This window comes from Hemicordylus capensis, chromosome 2, assembly GCF_027244095.1.
Source record: "Hemicordylus capensis ecotype Gifberg chromosome 2, rHemCap1.1.pri, whole genome shotgun sequence".
Taxonomy (NCBI): Eukaryota; Metazoa; Chordata; class Lepidosauria; order Squamata; family Cordylidae; genus Hemicordylus; species Hemicordylus capensis.
In genome coordinates, this window is record NC_069658.1 from 214,157,772 (window position 1) to 214,179,763 (window position 21,992).

General features: G+C 50.8%; 1 protein-coding gene across 4 annotated transcripts; it reads left to right on the forward strand.

Moving 5' to 3' along the window:
- The first annotated feature begins 766 nt into the window (after nt 1-766).
- C2CD4C (C2 calcium dependent domain containing 4C) lies at nt 767-21,526 on the forward strand. Of its 4 annotated transcripts, none has more exons than XM_053298032.1 (2): nt 767-1,011; nt 12,761-21,526. In XM_053298032.1, exon 2 carries the CDS (start codon nt 12,797-12,799, stop codon nt 14,108-14,110), a length of 1,314 nt encoding a protein of 437 aa, XP_053154007.1. In that variant the 5' UTR covers nt 767-1,011; nt 12,761-12,796; the 3' UTR covers nt 14,111-21,526. The 4 variants fall into 4 exon arrangements, with proteins under 4 accessions (XP_053154007.1, XP_053154008.1, XP_053154009.1 ...); XM_053298033.1 differs by lacking the exon at nt 767-1,011 and adding an exon at nt 10,396-11,114; XM_053298034.1 differs by lacking the exon at nt 767-1,011 and adding an exon at nt 11,567-11,795.
- Nucleotides 21,527-21,992: the final 466 nt, after the last annotated feature.

The window sequence follows — 21,992 nt, forward strand, 5'->3', positions numbered from 1 at the left end:
TTTAGCAAATGCGCTGATATTTTTATGAGCGGACCATCTGCTGAAGGGAGGTGGTGCACTGTTCTCCAGCGCAGGGAGTGGGGGGGGGAATTGCACTCTGCACATGCTCAGAATCAGAACCACTTCATGATTAAATCATCGGGAGTCTCCTGAAATCTGAAAACTGGCTCGCATACGGAGCTGAAAATTCAGCTGTCGTCAGTGGCCATGGTGCTGGGTTCAAGGAGTGCCAAAGGGGGACGGTTTAAAAGCCCAAGTCCTGGAGGAACATTTCCTTATGGGCATGGGCATCTGCAGGGCATTTTCCAGGGGGACGGGCAAAGCCAGCAATCCAATACCCCAATCTCTGGGAACACACCCCATTGAATTCAATGGGGAAAGGCTCAATGGGGGGGTTGGAGGACTGCGCCCTCTTGCCCTTCTGGGCGCCCATGCCTATGGGGCCTAAAAAAGGATGTGCTGTTCTATCTGGGAAGATAAGAAAAGAGGTTGTATGTATTGCGGGAACAGCAGAAGCCAAGCCAATTAAACTGATCTCTCCCCTGCTCTGCTTGGCAGGTTTATTGTGTGGAGGGAGAGGCGGTCGTGGGGTGGGGGAGAATTAGATTAGGTTCTTAAAAAAACACACACACACACACACAACACTCTCCCAGATTAACTGCGATCTGTTACCAGTTGACGGCTCTTCTCTGCTCATTGCAGCGCAACAGACCTGGGGGGGGAAGGGGGGTGCGTGTGCATCGGGGCGGGGGGGGGCGCTCGTGGAGGCACGGCTATAAGAAGAAGAAAAAGCGAGCGGCCAGTGTCTTCGCAGGAATACGGCGTTCTGTTGCGGAGGTTTCTCCGAGTGCCTGCGATGAATGAATGAACCGGGCCAGTGGAGCGGGTCTACACGGAGGACGCAGGTCTCCGGGCACCTCATTGCCGGGCAGAGGTGGTGGTGACGGACCCACCCACCCCCGTCTAGGACGCCGCGGCTGACGGTCTGTTCTCCCTGCCCAGAGTTCACAGGTGGGTGCAGTCCTACTTTTCCACGGGCCCCTCTAAATGCCCCCCCCGACTTTTCCCCAAAACGAGCCGTTTTCTGAGGTTAGGGCTGTTGCCACCTCTTTTGCCTCCGGTCGCATCCAGAAGCAAGTGGGGGGGGGGCACGGAAGTCGAGAACCCGGCCGGGAAGGCCAGCCGGATGGGAGGAACAGGTGGTTGCCAAAGTTGCCACCCAGGCGAAGGGTTGGATTTGAGACGGGGGGGGGGGCACATTCTCGGGACTGATGCCAGTCCTGGGACATGCCAGACCGCAGGAAAGAATGTGTGTTCCCCTGAGCATGTGCAAAGCGTTTTATGTGTACCACCTGAGCATGTGCAAAGTGTTTTGCACTTGCCAGGCAGTTAATGTATCAATGCTCCCGCGAGGCGCACACAGCTCAGCTAAGCTGGGAGGGGTTTTTGCACCGTTCCAGGACTTGAATTCAAAGTGGGGTGGGGATCTTCCCCCAAGGTGGAAAGGCTTGGGCAGAAAACAAACGGACCGACCCAGTGAACTTTTGTTCTATTTCGAAAGCATGTTTACAAAGGAATGAGACATCACGAGGTGTGTGCGTGCATGTATATGTGTGTGCATGATACCCCGTACAAATATTGACGATGGGGGGAAAAGACTCAGCTTCTTGCAAGTAAACCAGAGTTTAATTGGTGCCCAGCTCCACTTGAGCACCTGTTTACAAAGCCGCGGGAGTCTCTCTGCACTGCATGGAGTCTATTGAGAATCCCTCTGGGCATATGCGGAGTGCCCCTCGTTCTTGACTGAGGAACCAGAGTCCACTCTTTTTGTATCTGAGAGACAGAAGGATGTAGTGTCCAAGCCAAATTCATCCTCTGCATTTTAAAATTAAATTGTTGAACTTAATACCTGGAATTAACCCTCTGGAAGTGTGTGTGTATGTGTGTGTGCACACGTGCGTGCACGCACACACACACACACACACACACACACACTTTGCTCTTGCCAAAAGGAAATTTAATACACCACAGACATTTGCAAAGAGAATATTCAAAACCCCATAATGTAGAGGTGTTTAGATATAGAAGGATCCACTGGGTGTACCATTCGGTCCAGGGGCATCTGCCTCAAGGTTTTGCCCCTTCTGGCCACTGCCTGGGCCATCTCATGGTCTGTCCATTTCACCAGTATGAACGGGAGATATTACTTTTGGGGTGTCAAGATGGTAAGGCTGGTGTGCTCTACCTGGATGCAGAGGTCCTATCAGGGTGTGTGTGTGGCAAGTGAGGGGGGGTATGCAGACCTCGGTTCCAGTCCCAGGTGACTACCCCTCAGAAGAGCCCCCACTCGCAAACTTGTCGATTCTGCAGACTGAGTGCTTTATGGCTACAAGCCATTAAACAGAATTATATCCCTGGTTCTCATGCTTGGATATGCCCACAACTGGGCATTTGGATCTGATTTAATCTTGACATAGATGCCAGCTACTGAAATCTCAAATGCCATCCCAGTGGGAATCAGGAATGCTTCCATTGGGTGGGGTTTGTCTACGGACATCTGCTTGGAAAATCTGTTCCAAAATATGGTCAGCTGGAGCCACCTCCTACTGGATCAGCCGATGGGTCCACCTAGTACTGTCTACTCTGACTGGCAGCAGCTCTCCAAGGTTCATGCCAGCCCTGCTACCTGTGCGGGTTTTTTTGTGTGTGTCATGAGAGATGGCCGGGGTTGAATCTGGGATGTTCTGTATGCAAAGTCGTTGAACTTTGGATGCTCCTGATGACGATTGGAAGCTGCTTTCTAATGAGTCAGGCCTTTGGTCCTTCTAGCTCAGTATTGCTTACACTGGCTGGCAGCATCTCTCCCAGCTTCTTCCCCAGCCCTATCTGGAGATGCCAGGGGTTGAACCTGGGACCTTCTGCATGCAAAGCAGATCCTCTACCACTGAGCTATGGAGTCTCTCCACTATATACAAAGCTGCTGTACACTGAGCCCGCCCTTGGTTGATCTCGTTCAGTGTTGTCTGCTCTGACTGGCAGCAGCTCTCCAGGATTTCAGGGATGCCAGGGCTCGAATCCAGGGCCTTCTGCATGCAAAGCCGATGCTTCATCGCTGAGCTACAACCTTTCTCGCAAACCCGCACCAAACATGTGCATCTGTGAAGCGGCCTCACAGCAAGTCAGAGCGTTGGACCTCCCAACCCAGCACTGATGCCCAATTATGAGGATTCTCCCAGGCTTCAGGAAGAAACATTGCCCGATTGCCCAACCTTTGCTACGTGGGGCCATTTAAACTGGAGATTGCACATGACCTTCTTGCATGTACTGATGATCTCCCTCCCTCTCTCTCTCTCTCTCTCTCTCTCTCTCTCTCTCCCCCCACCCTGGGTTGAACTGAACTGTAAGCCCATAGGGGCAGAGCTCTATCTTGTTTGTGCTTGCTTAAAGCATCATGCACATCAACTACACGGGTGCCCAGAGGTGCTGCAGAAATGCTAACAACATAATGGATTCTAAAGCAGAGCCTTCTTTTCGTTCCTTAAGCTGTTCTTTATTTCTGGCTGTTCTGTGAAGATGCAACAATTGAGCTGCCCGGGAAATACTTAGCATGGGTTTTCCCCAAGCCCCCACTTCAGTGTCCCGCCTGTGCCGTCCATCCGGGTGGTCCTCACCAGCCTCAGCCAGATTGCGAGGATCGGTGGTGTCACTGCACCCACATCCAGATCTCCTTTTCAAAGCCTCTGTCGAAATGCAGGATGAGATCATGTCTCCAGTTCCATCCTTTAAGGCTTTCTCTGATCCACCGTGCCCTCCCTTCCAGCCCTCAAATTCCTGTTCTGAATTTCACTCCAGAGTCAGAAGGTACACTTTGGGGCTGCTTTCCATTCCTTCAGCTCACGTCTCTTTTCCCTGCTCTGAGTTATCGCCATGCATATAGGCACAGAAATAGCGCTGCAAAAGCCTCATTGGTGTGTTTGCACGTAAGACGGCATCCAGGGACTTTGGTGTGGTGTTTCACTGCTGTGCAGATGTGCTCCCAAGCACCGGTAAAACACCACACAAAACGGACAATACCGTAATGGGTTGATTCATAGCCTGACTGCTTTTTTTTTTTTGCAACACATACAAATTGGTAGCGTAGGAAGGAAAAGATGTGGAAAAATCTGCAAATTGCATATCCACAGCACTCAGTGCAAGATTTCGGGATGAAAACCCAATCGGGAATACCTTGGTTCTGCTTTTGGGGGGAAAGCTAATTATTTTTTAATTCCAGAATCCAGGAACTCCAAAATGCATAGAGGAACTTGTAGGAAGAGATTTCAGAAACATTCCTATTTCCTTTCTTCCAAAGCTGGCCAAATCCACGGGAAGTGAGAAAGAAGTCAGCTCTGGTCCACCTCTGGGGTTGTAACTTTGCTCTTTACCACAAACTCAAGCTTGGGCAAACGTATGATTGCCGGCAAGTGGCTTGTGCTACAAGACAAGGGAAGTGGAGTCAGTCTGCAAAAATGTGCATCAGCCTTAGTCTTGAAGCTCCAATGTGAGAAGAGAGGAGAGCTGGTCTCGTGGTAGCAAGCATGTCTTGTCCCCATAGCTAAGCAGGGTCTGCCCTGGTTGCATCTGAATGGGAGACTAGAAGTGTACTGTGAGCACTGTAAGAGATATTCCCCTCAGGGGATGAAGCTGCTCTGGGAAGAGCAGAAGGTTTCAAGTTCCCTCCCTGGCTTCTCTAAGAGAGGGCTGAGAGAGACTCCTGCCTGCAACCTTGGAGAAGCTGCTGCCAGTCTGTGAAGACAATACTGAGCTAGATAGACCAATGGTCTGACTCAGTATATGGCAGTTTCCTATATTCCTATGTTCCTAATGTGCACTGAGCACAAGAAGGTTATTATTATTATTGATACTTTTCTACTCACCCTGATTTTATCACAACAACCCTGTGGGGTAGGCGATGCTGAAAGAGAATGACTGGCCCAAGAGCACCCAGTGATCTTCAGGGCTGAGTTAAGATGTGAACCCTGAACTCCCAAGTCCTAGACAGAAGCTCTAACCACCACACCGCCTCGCCAAGGCAAATGATACTAGCAGCTGCTTTAAATAAGAGAATGCCATGGACCAGTTGAATATGATCTGCAGAACAAACAGCGTGCCCTGGATACACTCTACACCAGAATTCTGTGCAAATTTTCACGGACATTTCAAGTCCGCACAGATTTTTTGCTTACAGTAAAACACCACCGTATGTGGGACATCTGCAGAATTTCAAGAGACATCTGCAGAATGCCAAAACGCTGGTTCCCCTGAGTTTTGCCCGGATCCGTTATTACATCTCTCTGGAGCTTCTCCTCCTCCCGGCAAATTCGGGGAGCAAAATTTGAATGGAATGCAGGGACTCCACCTTTGGGGAAACCTCCGTGGAATTCCAAGGGACCCGGAAGCCAGTGTCTGGTGCATGCCGCCTAGTCTGTCCCCTGGAATGCCCCCCACCCCTGGAATTCAAGTCCCCTGGAATGCCCCCCACCCCTGGAATTCATTCCTAGCCCCCTGAGGTCCTTTGCTTTCTGCTCTTTTGGTTTTTCTGCTTGCGGACGCCTGCAGTGGGTTGGCTGATATATATTTTCCAACCTCCCTGGATAGCATTGATTTCCCCCCACAAAGGCTGCGAGAGATAAGGAAGGCAAAAAGCGAGCAAGAGAGAGAGAGAGAGATGCTTTAAAGGAATCCGCTGCCTGCCTAAGAGGAGCAGCGATGCCAGCACTGGAAGTGCCTTTGTTGTCGGTAAAGAAGTTAAACCAGGCGAGTGTTGACTGTGTCTGCAAAGACGGCTGGATTCCCTTGGGACTAGCTGGTCATTGTGGATGGCAGCAGCACCGCCTGGCTTGTGGCCCCTGGTTTAGCGGCCGTGTGACCTGAGGGGGGACAGCTTAAGTCTGCTGGGAAGGAAGCCTTTTAGCTGTCCTGGGGGGCCCTTCGCTCTGGTGGGGGGAAAGGGATGAAGGGGCGGGGGAGCGGCAGGGATGTCAAAGTGGCTCTCTTTACTAGACTCCAGCTCTCGCTTTCGGCCTCTGATGCTGGTGGAATTCTCATCTGTATAGGACGGGGCACTCGGTGTGTGAGGGACAAGAGGGTTTCGGCCCCCGGGGAGGCTGCGGGGAGCCTCTGCACATTCGGCTTGCGGGGAGGCACACCGCAGACCTCCCCATGGGATGCTGCAAGGAAGGCCGGGCCACTCAGAGCCAAGCGGGGGGGGCAGCAGATGTGCCTGGGCTAGCCCAAGGTATTGCCATGCTGGAGGCGAGGCGCTAGATGATGCCCTGCCCCATGCCCGGATGGGGGGCCAGCCCCCTTTCAAAGCTGACCTTTGCAAGCTTTGGAAGTGGTGCAGCCTCCTCCCCCTTCTCCTTCCCTCTCCCCTCCCCTTCTCCCCCTCCTTCTCTTTCCACTTCTCCCCTCTCATCCTCTCCTCCCCTCCTCCTGTTCTCTCCCTTCCCTTCTCCTCCCCTCCTCGCTTCCCCTCCCCTCCCCCTGTTCCCTCCACTCCCCTCCCCTCTCCTCTTCCCTTCCTTCCCCTCCCCTCTTCCTGTTCCTCCCCTCCCCTCCCCTCTCCTCTTCCCTTCCTTCCCCTCCCCTCTTCCTGTTCCTCCCCTCCCCCTCCCCTCTTCCTGTTCCTCCCCTCCCCCTCCCCTCCCCCTGTTCCTTCCTTTCCCTTCCCCTCCTCCCTCCCCCTCCCCTCCCCCTGTTCCCTCCCTTCCCCTCCCCTCCTCTTGTTCCTTCGTTTCCCTCCCCCTCCCCTCCTCCTGTTCCCTCCCTCCCCCTCCTGCTTCTTGCAATCTTTGTAAGGAGTGTGAGGAGAGACACTCTTTGCAAAGCTTGCCGGGGTCAATCAGTCCCAAAGAACTGCCCCGTTGGCATCCTAATAATCTGCCCCCTGAGGCAACTGCAAAACCCGGCCTCATGAAAGCCGCCCCCCCACCCAGTGCTGTGGCCTATATAACCGTGCCCCCAAGTGAGATGTTGTTCTGACACAGAAGAAGGTAATCTTGTATGCTGGGGGCGGAAACCGTCGCTCAGGGGCAGGGGCTCTCACTTCACATGCAGAAGGACCCCGTTTCAAGCTCTGGATAGGGCTGGGAAAAGACTCCTCTCTGGGATTCAGGAAAGCTGCTGCCGGTCAGAGCGGGCAGCACTGGGTTACATGAACCAAGGTTCTGACTCAGGTGTCCCCTACTAACTGAACAAGGAGGCACCTTTTAAAAAGTGGCGATTCTCTTTATTAAGCAGGGGGAGAGCAACTGGCCCTATCCAGCCCCAGCACAGCATCCCTCCAGTGGCTGTTGCTGGGCTCTCCCTTATGTTTCTTTTTAGATTGTGATTTCCCTTTGGGGACAGGGAGCCATCTTATTTATTTATTTATTTATTTATTTCTATGCAAACCACCTAATGGCACAGCGGGAAATGACTTGACTAGCAAGCCAGAGGTTGCCGGTTCAAATCCCTGCTGGTATATTTCCCAGTCTATGGGAAACACCTATGTCAGGGAGCAGCGATCTAGGAAGATGCTGAAAGGCATCATCTCCTACTGCGCGGGAGGAGGCAATGGCAAACCCCTCCTGTATTCTACCCAAGACAACCACAGGGCTCTGTGGGCGCCAGGAGTCGACACCAACTTGATGGCACACTTTACCTTACCTAAACCACTTTGGGAACTTTGTTGAACAGCGGTATATAAATATCCATCATATTCATATGCTTGTAGAAGCCATTCTTGTATGGGGGGGAGGGACGATGACTCCATAGATCAAGAGTAGAGCACTCCCTTTGCACATAACAGGTCTTGGGTTTTGACCAGTGAAAAGGCAGAGATGTGTTTTCATTATGGAAGAAATGAAACCCCTGCTAACTGAGCAAAGAGGCACCTTTTAAAAGTGGCGATTCTCTTTATTTAGCAAGGGGAGAGCAACTGGCCCTATCCGACCCCAGCACAGCATTCTTCCAGTGGCTGTTGCTGGCAGAGGCGTAACTGGGGAAAACGGCGCCCAGGGCAAGCTCTGCCTCTGAAATTGCGCCCCCCGCCCCCCCAACATCCTTACCCTATCCTTGGCAGCTCACGCCGCCGCTACCTGCGCCCTGGCCAGCGGCCCAACGGAGTCGTCATGTGCCCCCTGGGATGGCTTGTGGGGAGTGAGCACCAAGGTCGTCAGCCCCCCTATCCTTTAGCGACCGCGTGGCGGTGGCGGGCGGCAGCGGATCGCCGAGTACAGAGCGACGCCGAGGCCTGCTGTCTGGCCTGGCGTCGCTTCCCAATTGCACAGACGCGCATAGAATGAACTGCGCAGGTGCGCCTCGCACTTGGTGACCCACCAAGTGGCGCCCAGGGCATGTGCCCTGCCTGCCCCCCTATAGTTACGCGTCTGGTTGCTGGTGTCTATGTTTCTTTTTCAGATGTTGAGCCCTTTGGGGGCAGCCAGCTATTTGAGTTCTTTATTTATTTCTGCATGCAAACCGCTTTGGGAACTTTGGTTGAAAAGTGGTATATAAATACTTGTCATAGCCAGAGACCCGAGGGTAAAGTAAGCTGGAAACAACCATGGATGAGAGTCCTGAAAACAAATGAAATAATAAGAAATGAATAACGAAACAAATGTGACTTGAATAAATGAATTGCTAAACAAACGAGAGTTTCAAGAATCCAAACAGATGGAATCATGAAGCAAAACAAAACCCTGTTAAGAGGATTTCCCTAGTGAGCTGCTGCCAGTCAGAGTAGACAAGCCTGGGTGAGAAGGAGCAATGGTCTGACTCAGCAGAAGGCAGCCTCATGGGCCTGCTGCCTTGTCCTTTTCTCCAGGGACTCCAGCCTGCAGTTACTTGCATTCGAGCCTCATCCTGTTTCTTCTTGAGCACATTAGAATGTGACATAATGTTGGGCACTGGTTTTGATCCAGTTGCAAAGAGCTCGTTGTTGTTGTAGCAAGAGGAGTCAATGTGCAAGGCCTATAGCCTGCAGGGGTGCAATGCATTCTCTGCACATAGTTTGGGGCACTGCTGTGGGGAGGGGGCGGCGGTCTTCAGTTAGGGCAGCCATCAGCAAGCAACTAGCTTCGAATGCTTTACCTCCTGCCAGGACAGTCCCAAGAAAGTAGTAGTGTGCACGGATCGGTTCGGAGGCCATTCCACTGGCCTCCGAACCGATCCGGACAAGGGGTGGTTTTGGTTCGGGAGGGTTGGGGTGGGGGGTTCCATTAAGGGCGGGGGGGCTTTACTCACCCCTCCCGCGCTTTGCTGCTCTGGCGCCATAATTATTTTTAAAAATGCGCCGCAGAATTGCTCGTTGCTTGCCGCTCCGGGGCTCCTTCTTGACTTCAAAATCGGGCGGCAGGATACTTCCCTGCCGCCCCCGAAGCCCCCTCAAGCCATTTGAGCTCTTGAAATCTCGCCCGGACCGAGTGCTAAAGCGCTCGGGCGGGCGGCGGGGAGATGTCTGTCCGTCCGCCCGCCCCCTTCCCTGCCTTCTGCGAAGTGCAGGGAGCCTTCTGCGCGCGCGTGCGCAGAAGGCTCCCTGCTTCTGCGCACGCGCGCGCAGAAGGCTCCCTGCACTTCGCAGAAGGCAGGGAAGGGGGCGGGCGGACGGACAGACATCTCCCCGCCGCCCGCCCGAGCGCTTTAGCACTCGGTCCGGGCGAGATTTCAAGAGCTCAAATGGCTTGAGGGGGCTTCGGGGGCGGCAGGGAAGTATCCTGCCGCCCGATTTTGAAGTCAAGAAGGAGCCCCGGAGCGGCAAGCAACGAGCAATTCTGCGGCGCATTTTTAAAAATAATTATGGCGCCAGAGCAGCAAAGCGCGGGAGGGGTGAGTAAAGCCCCCCCGCCCTTAATGGAACCCCCCACCCCAGTGCCGAGCCGCAGGTCCGCGGTCCGGTGCACACCCCTACAAGAAAGGGCTGGCTGAGCGGAAGACTGTCTGCTCCACAGTGCCACCACCCTGAGAGTGGCAGGAAGGGGAACTGCAGCCAGTCAGCTCCAGAGGAATCAGGTGACCAGGGGCCCATAAGAGCCCATGGGGCCCTCTCTAAGATCCTGCATTCTGGCTCCCAAAGTCCGATGGAATAGCTGTGCAGAGCGCTTGGCCTCAGACGACCCCCTTCTTTCACCATGTGATCTGCCTCTGCCCCTGTTTATCCTCATTTGCCTGTGCCTGACCCCCAGCTTCAGATGTGTAGGGAAGGAAGGAAGGAAAGAAGGAAATGGGGCAGGGGGGGGGGAGAGAGAGAGATCTAGGGAGGCAAGAAAGAAACAAAAAACAAAGGAAGAAAGTGATACGACGAATGCAGGGAAGGAAGGAAGGAAGGAAGGAAGGAAGGAAGGAAGGAAGGGAGGGAGGGAGGAGAAGAGATATGCAGAGAAAAAAGGAAGAAGAATAGATAGAAATGCAAGAAAGGAAGAAAGAAAAGGAGATATGCAGAAAAGAAGGGAGGAAGAGAAAGGTAGGTAGGTAGGCAGATATGCAAGGAAGGAAGGAGATAAGCAGATATGCACGGATGTATGGGTTGATTGATGTGCAAGGAAGAAAGGAAGGAGGGAAGGAAGAGATAGCCAGACAGATATGCAGAGAAAGAAGGAAGGGGAGGAGAGAGAGATGCAGGGAGGGAAGGAAGCAACAAAACATAAAGGAAAGAAAGCGATTGGATGGATGGATATGCAGGGAAAGAAGGAAGGAATAGATATGAAGAGAAAAAAGGAAGAAAAATAAATAGAAATGCAAGAAAGGAAGAAAGAAAATGAGATATGCAGAAAAGAAGGGAGGGAGGGAGGGATAGATAGATAAGGAAGGGAGGAAGGAAGGGAAGGAAGGAAGGAGATAAGTAGATATGCAAGGATGGATGGATAGATTGTTGTGCAGGGAAGGAAGAATGGAGGGAAGGAAGAGATAGACAGACAGATATGCAGGGAAAGAAGGAAGGGGAGGAGAGAGAGGGGGAGGGAGTCAGATAGATGTGCGACATGGAAAGAGGTGCTGGCACACCAGAGTCGTCCTGGCAGCCTTTGAGAAGCAGAGAAATGCATCTAATCCTCTAAGTGCAGCTGGGAATCCAGAGTCCGTTTGCAAGCCAAGAAGTGAGTTGCAAAACAACTGATTTGTTGTTTTGCCCATTGAGATCATCACCGGCTCATCTGGTGGCCACTCGGGGACGGGCCTTCTCTGTCGCTGCCCAGAGGCTCTGGAACGCGCTCCCTGCTGAAATAAGAGCCTCCCCATCTCTGACAGCTTTAAAGAAGTCTCTAAAGACTTTTTTCCACCCAAGCTTTTTAACTGCACTGTGGCTATGGTCTTCATTTTTAAACTGCTTTATGTTGTTGTAAACTGTTGTGGACAATCAGCCCAGAGATGGAAGTTTGGGGCAGTCGACACCTTTGGAAAACAAGCTGCTGGATCTGGGCTGATTGTCCACAGGGTGGTAGAGACATCACTTCCCTCTCTGCTGGAGAAAAAGCACCCGGGCTTTCTGTGTTGCGTCTGTGTTGAACTTGTTTGCAGGGGGCTGGGTGGGGGTGGGGGAAGTCTGTGTCCCGACTCCTTTGAGTCCTAGCTTATTACTGGCATTTGTATTTCTACCGCACTGTTGACAGTACCTGGCTCTTCAGAGGGTTCCACGAGATAAAAGAGAGGCAGGTTCTCGACTCTCACCAGAGCTTACAATCTACATAATGACCATGGGGAAGGTTACGGAAGGACAGAGGGGCCAGAGAACCTAGGCATGAATGGGAGATCCATTTCCGTGCAGGATGAGGATTAAGGTGGGTGCGGTTAGCGAAAGACTGCAGGGGGGAAAGTGGAGCTTGAGGAAGGATTTGAAAGGAGGGAGGGAGGGAAGGAGAAGGAGATTGCATCTGTGAAGTGTTTTAGAAGAGGGCTCCAGGCATAAAGGGAAGCGAGGGATAATAGTGTGAAATATTTAAGGGAGAAAGATATCCATGAGGCTCTGGGGAGAAGTGGTCGCAGACATAAGGGGCAGCAAGGGAGAAAAGGCTGAGTCATTTAAGAAAGAAGTCTATCTCATCTCATCTCATCTCATCTCTCCATCCCTTGCTTCCTTCCTAATTTATGGACATGGTAAGAGCAGAGGAAGAACTGGAAAGAAGAGAGGGTGGCTGCAGCAACACCAAACAAATATTTGGGAAGGGAGCTCCAGGCACAAGGGCAGCAAGGGAGAGAGGGCAGAATCATTTAAGGGAGGAAGAGATCTATGGGGCTCTGGGCGGGGGTTCCAGGCATGAAGGCAGCAAGGGAGTTTGGGCACAGTCATTTGAAGAAGGAGGAGATCTATGGGGCTCTGCAAGGGGGAGGGTTCCAGGAGCAAGGGGCATCAAGGGAGGTGGAGCCGTTCAAGGTAGCAGGAGATCTTTGAGGCTCTGGTAGAGAATTTCAAGCATAAGGAGCAATGAGGGAGATCTAAAACAATCCACAATCCACTGTGAGTTCAACCCACAGTGGATTGTACGAAGGATTTCCCTCTTTTGATGGGCCATTTTTGATTGGTTATTTCCTGTAAATAAGTCTCCGTGGTCTGTACTCCTTGCTTATGCCTCTCTACGCCTGTTGTAAGCTGCCTAACCGATGGTCCAAAGCTGGGGATGACTCTGGAAAGAGAGACACAAAAGCCCAATCGCATTGCAAATTCAAAATGTTGACCACGGCAAAGTAGCCTTCCAGTTCTCAAATGACCACTTTCTTCTGCTTCCCCCCTCCTTTCCTGTGATAGGTATTCTTCTCCTGATCCTGAGGAGGGAAACACAGAATGTGGCTACTGGAGAAAATCCGGGGCTCGGTGGAGAACGGAGGCTCCCGGGGGAATGACTCCGGGGACAAGCAATCCAAGGGCCCTTTGTATAGCAATGTCCTGACCCCTGACAAGATTCCAGATTTCTTCATCCCACCCAAGCTTCCAGCAGTGCCCCCTGAAGCAGAGGGGGCAGAAGGGAAGGCCAAGCCCAACCTGGGCACCTCGGCCTCTGAGCAGAACCTGTCGGCCCGCAAACCCCAACGCAGCCCTCGGCTGCCAGTGAAGACTGTCTCCGAGAGCAAGAACCTCCTGAAGGCGGCCAGTCGGCACATCATCCAGATCGAGAGTGCCGACGAGTGGATGTCAGAGGAGGACTTCAGCACCAACGCGGACCCCCAGTCCCAGACAGCCATGTCGCTGCCATACGTACCCAAGGCCCAGACGTCCTATGGCTTTGCAACGCTGATGGAGAGCCCTCACACGCGGCGCAAGGAATCTCTTTTCCATAGCGAGCACACCAGCCTCTGCCCCACCCAGGCTTCCTCGCCCAGCTCCCAACGTAAAGCCGCCTCGGGAGGAAGCAAGACCAATGGAGAGAGTGCCCACCTCAACCCTTCGGACATCAACATGTCTCTCATGAACCCGTATCGCTACTTCAGCGGCGGGGAGAGTGACACTTGCTCGTCAGCCGAATCGTCCCCCTTTGGTTCGCCGTTGCTCTCACGGTCCGTCTCGCTCCTCAAGATCTTCAGTCAGGAGAGCCAATCGAAAGTCATCAAGTTAAAACACTCTGTCGCCCGCAACAGTTCCCTTTCCACCGACGACAGTTCGGCCGACACGAGCCCCAGCTCACAGCGGCGCATGCGCTGTGCCACCCCTCCAGCGGGGGGCGCAGCTGGGGGTGTGCAGCAGCAGCCCCTCGCACCCGCTGACCCTCAAGACCGTCTCCACAAGGAACACACCATCAACTTGAGCAAAGGGGGCAGCATGCGCCTGGCGGCCGAGTACGACCCCTCGAACGCCCGCCTACGGGTGCGCGTCATCACGGCGGAAGATCTCTACGACAAACACTGCGATGCGCGGAGCATCAACTGCTGCGTGTCCCTCTACCTGAACCCGGGCAAGCTGCAGAAGCAACGGAGCACCATTATCAAGAACAGCCGCAACCCCATCTTCAACGAAGACTTCTTCTTCGACGGCTTGGGAGTGAAGAACGTCAGGAAGATGTCCCTCAAAGTCAAAGTGGTGAATAAGGGCAGCAGCCTGAAGAGAGACACGCTGATGGGCGAGAAGGAGCTCCGCCTGACGTCTCTGCTCCCCTTCTTATAAACCTGTAGGACCTGCTTGCTGATGATCTCCTTTCCCTGCCCGTCAAAGGGTCAGGGATTGGATGGCTGCCGTAAAGGTTTGGTGATGGCCAATCGGTGTTCCCCCAAAGAGTTGTTGCATGTATGTTGCATGGTGGGGAGGGTGGGACATCCCTGAATCTTAGGATGGGACCCCAGCAGCTCCCTTTTCCCCCAGGGAGGGGAGACCGTTTCCTGGTGGGGGTCGTGGCTTCCATATGCCAAGACGTTCCCCATTGGTTTTGGCATCCTTATCTAGAGACACAGCATGGCAGGAAGGGGGAGGGCTCAGACGGGCCTTGCTAAGCTGGGAGGGGAGGATGAGGCTGGGAAAAGGAGACAGGTTTCTTAAACTAGGTTTTCTTGGGAGACTGGTGCATGCCTATTACGGGTCTTCACAGGGGGTCTCTCCTTCCTTCTCGGCCCTTCCTTGAAATCCATGAAATGGGCAAATAGGCGATCTCCTTTTAAGATGCATGCTGGCTGTGCCCAATTTTGTCTCATCCAACCAGTCGTTAAAAGGCAGAGTTGTTAAAAGGCCCCGTTGCCTTCTGGGAAAGGGGAAGAGGGCAAAGGCCACCCACGTGAGCCTCCTTGCCATAGCATGCTGGGCCAGCCCAAAGATGGATGTGAGAACAGGTGATGGTTGGTGCTTTGGCATAGACGCGGTCCAAGGGATGGGACAGGGAGTGATGAAAGTTAGGTGGAGGGAGAGGTGAGGAACCCTGGCCTATAAGGCTACCCTTGCAATGGCCAAAAATGAGATGTTTATAATACAGAATGCTGGGGGTGGGTGGGTAAGGGTTTCCCCACACGCCCCATTACCTTTAACAGCTTTGGGACAGGCAGAAACCCAACAGGTGCAGCCATTCCCAGCACGAAGATTCCGTTCCTGGGGTTGTGAAATTTTGACCTAATGGATACTCCGTTTTCATAGAAGAGGAAATGGCCCACGGAACTGCCTTAGTTTATCTATTATGACATTTATCTCCCCCTTTCATTCAACCATGGGGCTCAAGGTAGCAGACTCAGGGACCCCAGGCGGTCTCCCACCCAAGCACTGACCAAACCCAGACCTGCTTAGCTTCAGCAAAGCTAAGTTTCATCATCTGCCCTTGGGCCATAGTCCAGTACCTCCGGTTCTGACTGGCAGCATCTCTCCAGCAGACGTCTTTCCCATCTGCTGAGCTCTTTTGCAATGGCGATGCCACCGCTTGAATCTAGAACCTTCTGCATGCAAAACATGTGCTCTGAGCAATACGGCCCCTTGCCACCCCTGATGAAAAGGGAGCTGTTTTTTCTGATGCTAAATAAGCTCTTTTGCGAAGATTCATATCTGCGATCCAACCCGTTTTAGGCTTTAAAATTCACAAATGCTGTTGTGAATTTTCGCTTCAGCTTAAAGATACACTGGATTGCTCTTCCTTTTTTCCTGCAAAGACAAAATGTCATAAGCCCAGCTTGTAAAGGAGGAACTGCTTGTAATCTACAAGGGGCTCAAAAGGAAAACATATTTATTGCATGTGGACATATACTATACCATGCTTTCCAAAAGCTGCCAAAGCTCAAACTTGCCTGGAATTACTCTGTCACTGCCCCATGGGATGGGATGCCCTGCTACCCATAAACGGCCTTCCCACAAATCCCCATGTACAGAGGTATTGTTGCTCAGGGAGGGAAAAATACTCTGCACGTGTTCAGAAGCACTTTGTTCTTGTAATGTCACATATACCTAAAAGAGACGTTGGTAGGATTAGAACCGAAATTTCACCCACATGAAATTCAAAAGAGAATGTCAGGATTCCCCTATGGAGAAACTGAAATTCAAAGAGGAGTTCCAGGATTTTCGAGGAGAAAGATTGGAAAATGTCCTCAGACGGCTTCTCCACATCTCTAGACGCATCTCTCAAGCCTTTCTCAAAGTCACACCAAGGATAGAAATCCATCCAACTCTAGAGCAACGAATTGTGCGGCTAATTTGTGACGAAAAGGTACTCTGTGCACGCTTATGGTCTTTTCTCATTTCCTTTAAATCCTCATTTCCCTAAACCTGAGAGTCAGAAAAGGCCATTTCATGAGTCCTGGTCCTGGTGAGATCCTGTGCACCATTCAGGAGACTTTGTAGTGATACCCAACTGTGTCTTGTGCGCCGTGCGGCATTTAACCTTCCAGACCTGCTGAGAAACACAGAGTCATCCTCCTCCTTCTGAGGCCTCTTCTGTTGCTGCCAGGTGCTTTATGGGACATACACAGCCACCCCTGGAGAGCCCTGTGAAAGGCTAGCAGTGGGGAATCTGAGCCGTGCCAAGAAGTGACAAGAGAACCATCGGGCCTCCAACACATCTCTTGCTGAAAGTTGCTCATTAAATGGAGGAAAACAAAATACAAGGGTAACAGCTTGTTTCTGGTGGGGGAAATTGTCTGGCAAAGCCCACCTGGCATCTTGCGAGTTGCGGGAATGTGGGTGCCCACCTCCCATGATTGTTTTGCTGCATTTCCACCCGCTGCCTTTGCTGACCGGCTTGTAAACCAGAGTGTCGGAACTGAGTGCTTCAAGTCGGTGTCGATGCCCGCTGTGCAGAGCCAGTAAGACGGCAACTCATTCCATGCTCCACAGAAATCTTTTCGTCCCTGTGGGTTTGGCGGTGACAACGAGACCCCCAACACTGCCACTTTCATCTGCTCCCCCCACATCTCCTCTCGCCTCCAATTCCGCCTGGACTCTGTTTCTCCACCACCAATTAGAATAAACAGATCAGCCGGCTGGAAACGGCCGTGGAAGGAGAAGGCAGATACCCACAGGCCGAATATCACCGAAAAGCCTGCCTTTTCAAGCTTTGCTCTCTTTCTGGTTGGGCAGCGGGGGGGTGTTAGAAATCAAAGACGTGTAATCCCTACATGGATTCTCAGACTGGGGTAGAGGGAAATCAAATCCCAGACCTCAAAGGAGTCCAGATTTGGGGGTTAATCTCCTTTTCGTTTGCTCTCTCTTTTAAAGGGTCTTGTTAACTAAGAGCCACCTAGTCTTATATAAGTCTTCTGTTGTGCCACAAGCCCCGGGGTTGTGAATAAGGAGCCTTGCGAAGCAAAGAATACAAATCATATTTGGGGGGAGGAGGGCGAGAATGGGGAAATTTAGTCATCTTTCTTTTTTGTTGGTTTTGAGCAGCAATCCTGTCCATGCTTACCTGGAAGCAAGCCCCATCAAACTCAAGGGGGGCTTGCTTCTGAGGAGGTATGTATTAGATTGCACAGTTATTTCAATTGCAGCAGAAAAGTAATATATATCAATATATCTGCATGGGGTTTTTTTTGCTGAAGATGTTATAGGCACAATTGTGAGTCTGCCTCCTGCCCGAACACAATATAGTTGCTGCTTAAAAAATTACTTTTAAAATGTGATCCTTTCTTGACTGTATTTTGATCTTGTGTACTTTGGATGATCGCTGCAGAATCTGGGTTGTGAGCTTTTGCTATATGAAATATTGGCTCCTTATTCCCCTATTCCTCTCCCGCCTCTTGCATTTCTGTATATGAGAATCCCTTCCCTTCCCCCCTTTATTTAAAATGAATTCCACACAGAGCATGGCTTTTAAAATATTGTTCAGTATCTGCATGTCATGGAAATGGGAGGTGTGTTATATTCACAGCTATTGGTGAGTTTGTTGGCCTCACTTTGGATTTCACTCGTGGAACGGAATTGGGGGAAACTTTCCCCAATTCATGCCTCACTCGTAAATGTCCCCCATTGCCCAGGGAAGATGTACCTTGTGTGGGTCCCAGGGCAAAAATAGTTTGCAGGGTCCTCCATAATGAATCAATATTATTCTGGTCCTGCCAAAATCAGAAGAGGCTGTAGTACTATATCATAGGAATATAGGAAGCTGCCATATACTGAGTCAGACCATCTAGCTCAGTAATGTCTACACAGACTGGCAGCAGCTTCTCCAAGGTTGCAGGCAGGAGTCTCTCTCAGCCCTATCTTGGAGATGCTGCCAGGGAGGGAACTTGGAACCTTCTGCTCTTCCCAGAGCGGCTCCATCCCCTGAAGGGAATATCTTACAGTGCTCACACTTCTAGTCTCCTATCCGTATGCAATCAGGGCAGACCCTGCTTAGCTAAGGGGGCAAGTCATGCTTGCTACTATCTAGTCCCCTCTAGGCATGGGGCCCTGGGCAACTACCCACCCCCACCCACCGTTTCACACAGCCTGCCTACACCCATTCTCCAAAATAAATTGTTTTTCCAGTCTTACAAGGTGGAAGGAGCTATAGGAACATAAGTCCAGTGTTTGCATTGTGGAATTTGTAAGATGTACTTTTTTTTAAAAAAAGGATTAGACATAGCAATATGGGACAGAGGTCTGCCTGCAGCTGTTAGTGAACTGCTTTGAGGTAATGGAATGTTCACCAACATTCCAACTGGGTGCAAGCATCAGCAATAGAACATTGACAGAAGAAGCACTATGCAGGCAATCAGAGGCTGGGTTGTCCCACACAGCATATGGTAGCAGAAAGAGTCAGAATTTGTTGGCTTCAGAACCTTGGTCTGTGTTTCACCCCACTTTTCCTTAATTCTCAGATAATTTTAAAAATCAGTTCCTTGATAGGCGCATGCACAATTTCCCATGGCTTCCAGTTAGTTGTGTCTCTGTCAGCCAATGTGTTGCCAATGTAATTGATAAAACGCGGCAAAGAAAGCAGACTTGGTGTGATAGTTTGCATGGGCAGGTTTGCATGGGGAGGTGGTGTGGTTGTGATCTATAAGAATACCATCTCGCTTACCAGGATCCCTGTCAGGCAATTGGCCTAAACTGAATGTGTGTACCTATGAAAGTCTGGGACTTCTGTTGGTGTACAAATCGCCCCGCTGCCCAACAGAGCTGATGGACCTGGTTGTGGAGTTGGAACTAGAGTCACCCAGATTATTGGTAGTGGGGACTTCAGTGTTCACTCTGGGTTGTCTGGACGGCTCAGGAGTTCAGAGCAGCCATGACGACTATGGCCCTATTCCAAGTAGTCTTGGGACCGACACATGCTCGATTGGGTCTTTTGCTCTGATCAGGGTGATGTTCTGTGAGTGGGGGACTCCTGTTATTTCCCCGTTGTCATGGACGGACCACCATTTGGTTAAGGTAGGATCTGCAGCTGCAACCCACCTCTGCAAGGGTGAAGGATCTGTTAGGCTGGTCCATCCAAGAAGGTTATTGGATCCAACAGGATTCCAAGAAGCCTTGGAAGGGTTTCGAGTTGACTCTGCCGATGATTCTGTCGATGCTCTGGTGCAGCCACAGAATAACTTACTCACTAGAGCATTTGACACAATCACTCCTAAGTGTCCTCTCCCATCTGTTTCAAAATTAGCACCGTGCTACTCACAAGAATTATGGGAGCTGAAGTGGCAAGGTAGGCGACGAGCACAAGTGGAGAAAGACTCAACATGAATCTGATAGATTATAACACAGAGCACATTTGAAGATCTCTGCTCTGGCAATATGCCGAGCAAAGAAGTAGTTCTTTTCTGTCAGCATTGCTTCCACCAATTCATGTCCAGCTGAGTTGTCTAGGGTTGTGAGGGGGCTAGTACATGCCACCTCCCCCTTGAATTTGAATTTGGAGCCTTTGATCACCCGCTGTGACGGTTTTAATGACTTTTTTTGGCAGATAAAATATACTGTACAAGGACAAGGCAGTGGCATAGAATCAGGAATATCAATGTTTTAATGGAAAATCTAGTATTTAGGGAGAGGCAAATACTGTTTGTTAGCCCTGCCTCTACTCCAGGACTGAATAAAAATAACTAAAGCACCATTCAAAAACTGACCTGGATCAACGAATGGATTAACCAAAAATCCCATAGTGTCCAGGAACTCATCTTATAGGATCAGATTGGATCACTTTCAGTTTGTGATTCCTGAGGATGTGGACCAGCTGCTTTGGACAGTACATCCTACCAGATGTTCTCTTGACCCTTGCCCAACTTGGCTCATTTCATCTGTCAATAGTACTATCAGGGAGCTTCTCTGAGGGAGGGCAGGATGCTTCATTGACTTAAGGAGGCTATTATTAGACCTTACTTGAATAAGCCGACATTGGACCCCTCAGGGTCAGGCAATTATAGGCCTGTCTCTAATCTCCCATGGTTGGGCAGGTGGTGGACTCTCAGCTCCAGGCAGTCTTGGAGGAAACTGATTATCTCGGCCCATTTCAAACTGGCTTTTAGGTGTGCTATGTGGTTGAGACTGCCTTGGTCAGCCTGCTGGATGATCTCCAAGTGGGTATTGACAGAGGGAGTGCTACACTATTGACCTTTCAGTGGCTTTTGATACCAGCGACCATAGTATCCTTCTGGGTTGCCTGAGGGAGGTGGGATTGGGTGGCACTGTTTTACAGTGGTTCCGTTCCTACCTCTTGTGCAGATTCCAGATGGTGTCGCTTGGAGACTGTTGCTCTGCAAAGCAAGAGCTAATGTACAGAGCTCCACAAAGCTCCAAACTGTCTCCAATGCTTTTTAACATCTACATGAAACCACTGGGAGAGATCATCAGGAGATTTGGTGCAGGGTGTTATCAGTATGCCGATGACACCCAAATCAACTTCATCAAGTAATGGTATAACTTCCCTAAATGCCTGCCAGGAGGCAGTAATGGGCTGGATGAAGGATAAGAAACTGAAATTGAATCGAAATAAGACAGAGGTACTGACTGTGGGGGTTCAGAATTTGAAAGATGGTTTAAATCTGCATGTTCTGGATGGGGTTACACTCCCCCAGAAAGAACAAGTACATAGCATGGGAGTGCTCCTGGAACCAAAACCCTCGCTGGTCTCAGGCTGAGGCAACGGCCAGGGGCACTTTTGCAGAATGCGGCAGCCAGAATGGTCTCCGGGATAACATGAAGAGACCATAAAATACTGATCTTAAAAGAACTACACTGGCTGCTGCTATGTTTCCGAGTGAAATACAAAGTGCTGGCTATTCTTTATAAAGCACTTAATGGCTTGGGCCCAGGGTGTTTAAGAGAGCGCCTCCTTTGTCATGAACCCTCCCACCTATTAAGATCATCTGGCGAGGTCCGGTTATGGCTACCACTTGCTCCTTTGGTGGCTACACGGGCCTTCTCTGTGGCTGCCCCGGGGCTGGAATGCACTTGCTGTTAAAATCAAAGTTTCTCCATCTCTGGCTGTTTTTAAAAAAGACCCTCAAGATGTACCTGTTTTATTAGGCTTTGAACTAATTTTAATTGGTTTTATATCATAATTGTGTTGATCATTTTATCCTGTTTTTATATTTGTTGTATTTTAACTTATGCACACCGCCTAGGGATGCACATGTCAGGCGGTATAGAAATATGATACACAAATAAATAAATAATAAACAAATAAATAATGTTTGCCTTCAATTTCTTTTTGTGCTGTGATTTTCTGCTGGGCGTGTGTGCTCCTGAGCATGGATAAAACACCCCACACAAAGGATGTACAGCTGCAGCAAGATTGCGTCTTCTTTGTAGTGTGTGAGTGCACAAGTATGTGCAAAAGGATGGTGGATTTTGAATTTGTCAGTGCCGCTTCTTAGAATCATGAAATGTTAGTGCTCAAATGGACCATGGAGGTCTTCTAGCCCTACAGCATCCCTGACAGATGGCTACCCAGCCTCCATCATGTGGCAGGCTGTTCCACTGTCCAGCAGCTCTTACTCAGGAAATTATTCCCAACTTTGGAAACAGGAGCAGGGAGTTCAGAACTCCAGAATCGAGAAAGAAATTCAGACGAGGACCATTTTGGGAAAAGCAGTGATTGGCTGAATTAACTTATTATCACAGAAGGGCAGGTAGGCAGAATTTTCTTTGGGTGCCTTTAGCTGTGCTG

Bases quoted from the DNA above. Each gene is read 5' to 3' on its own strand.
- C2CD4C (XM_053298032.1), top strand. From the start codon at position 12,797: ATGTGGCTACTGGAGAAAATCCGGGGCTCGGTGGAGAACGGAGGCTCC.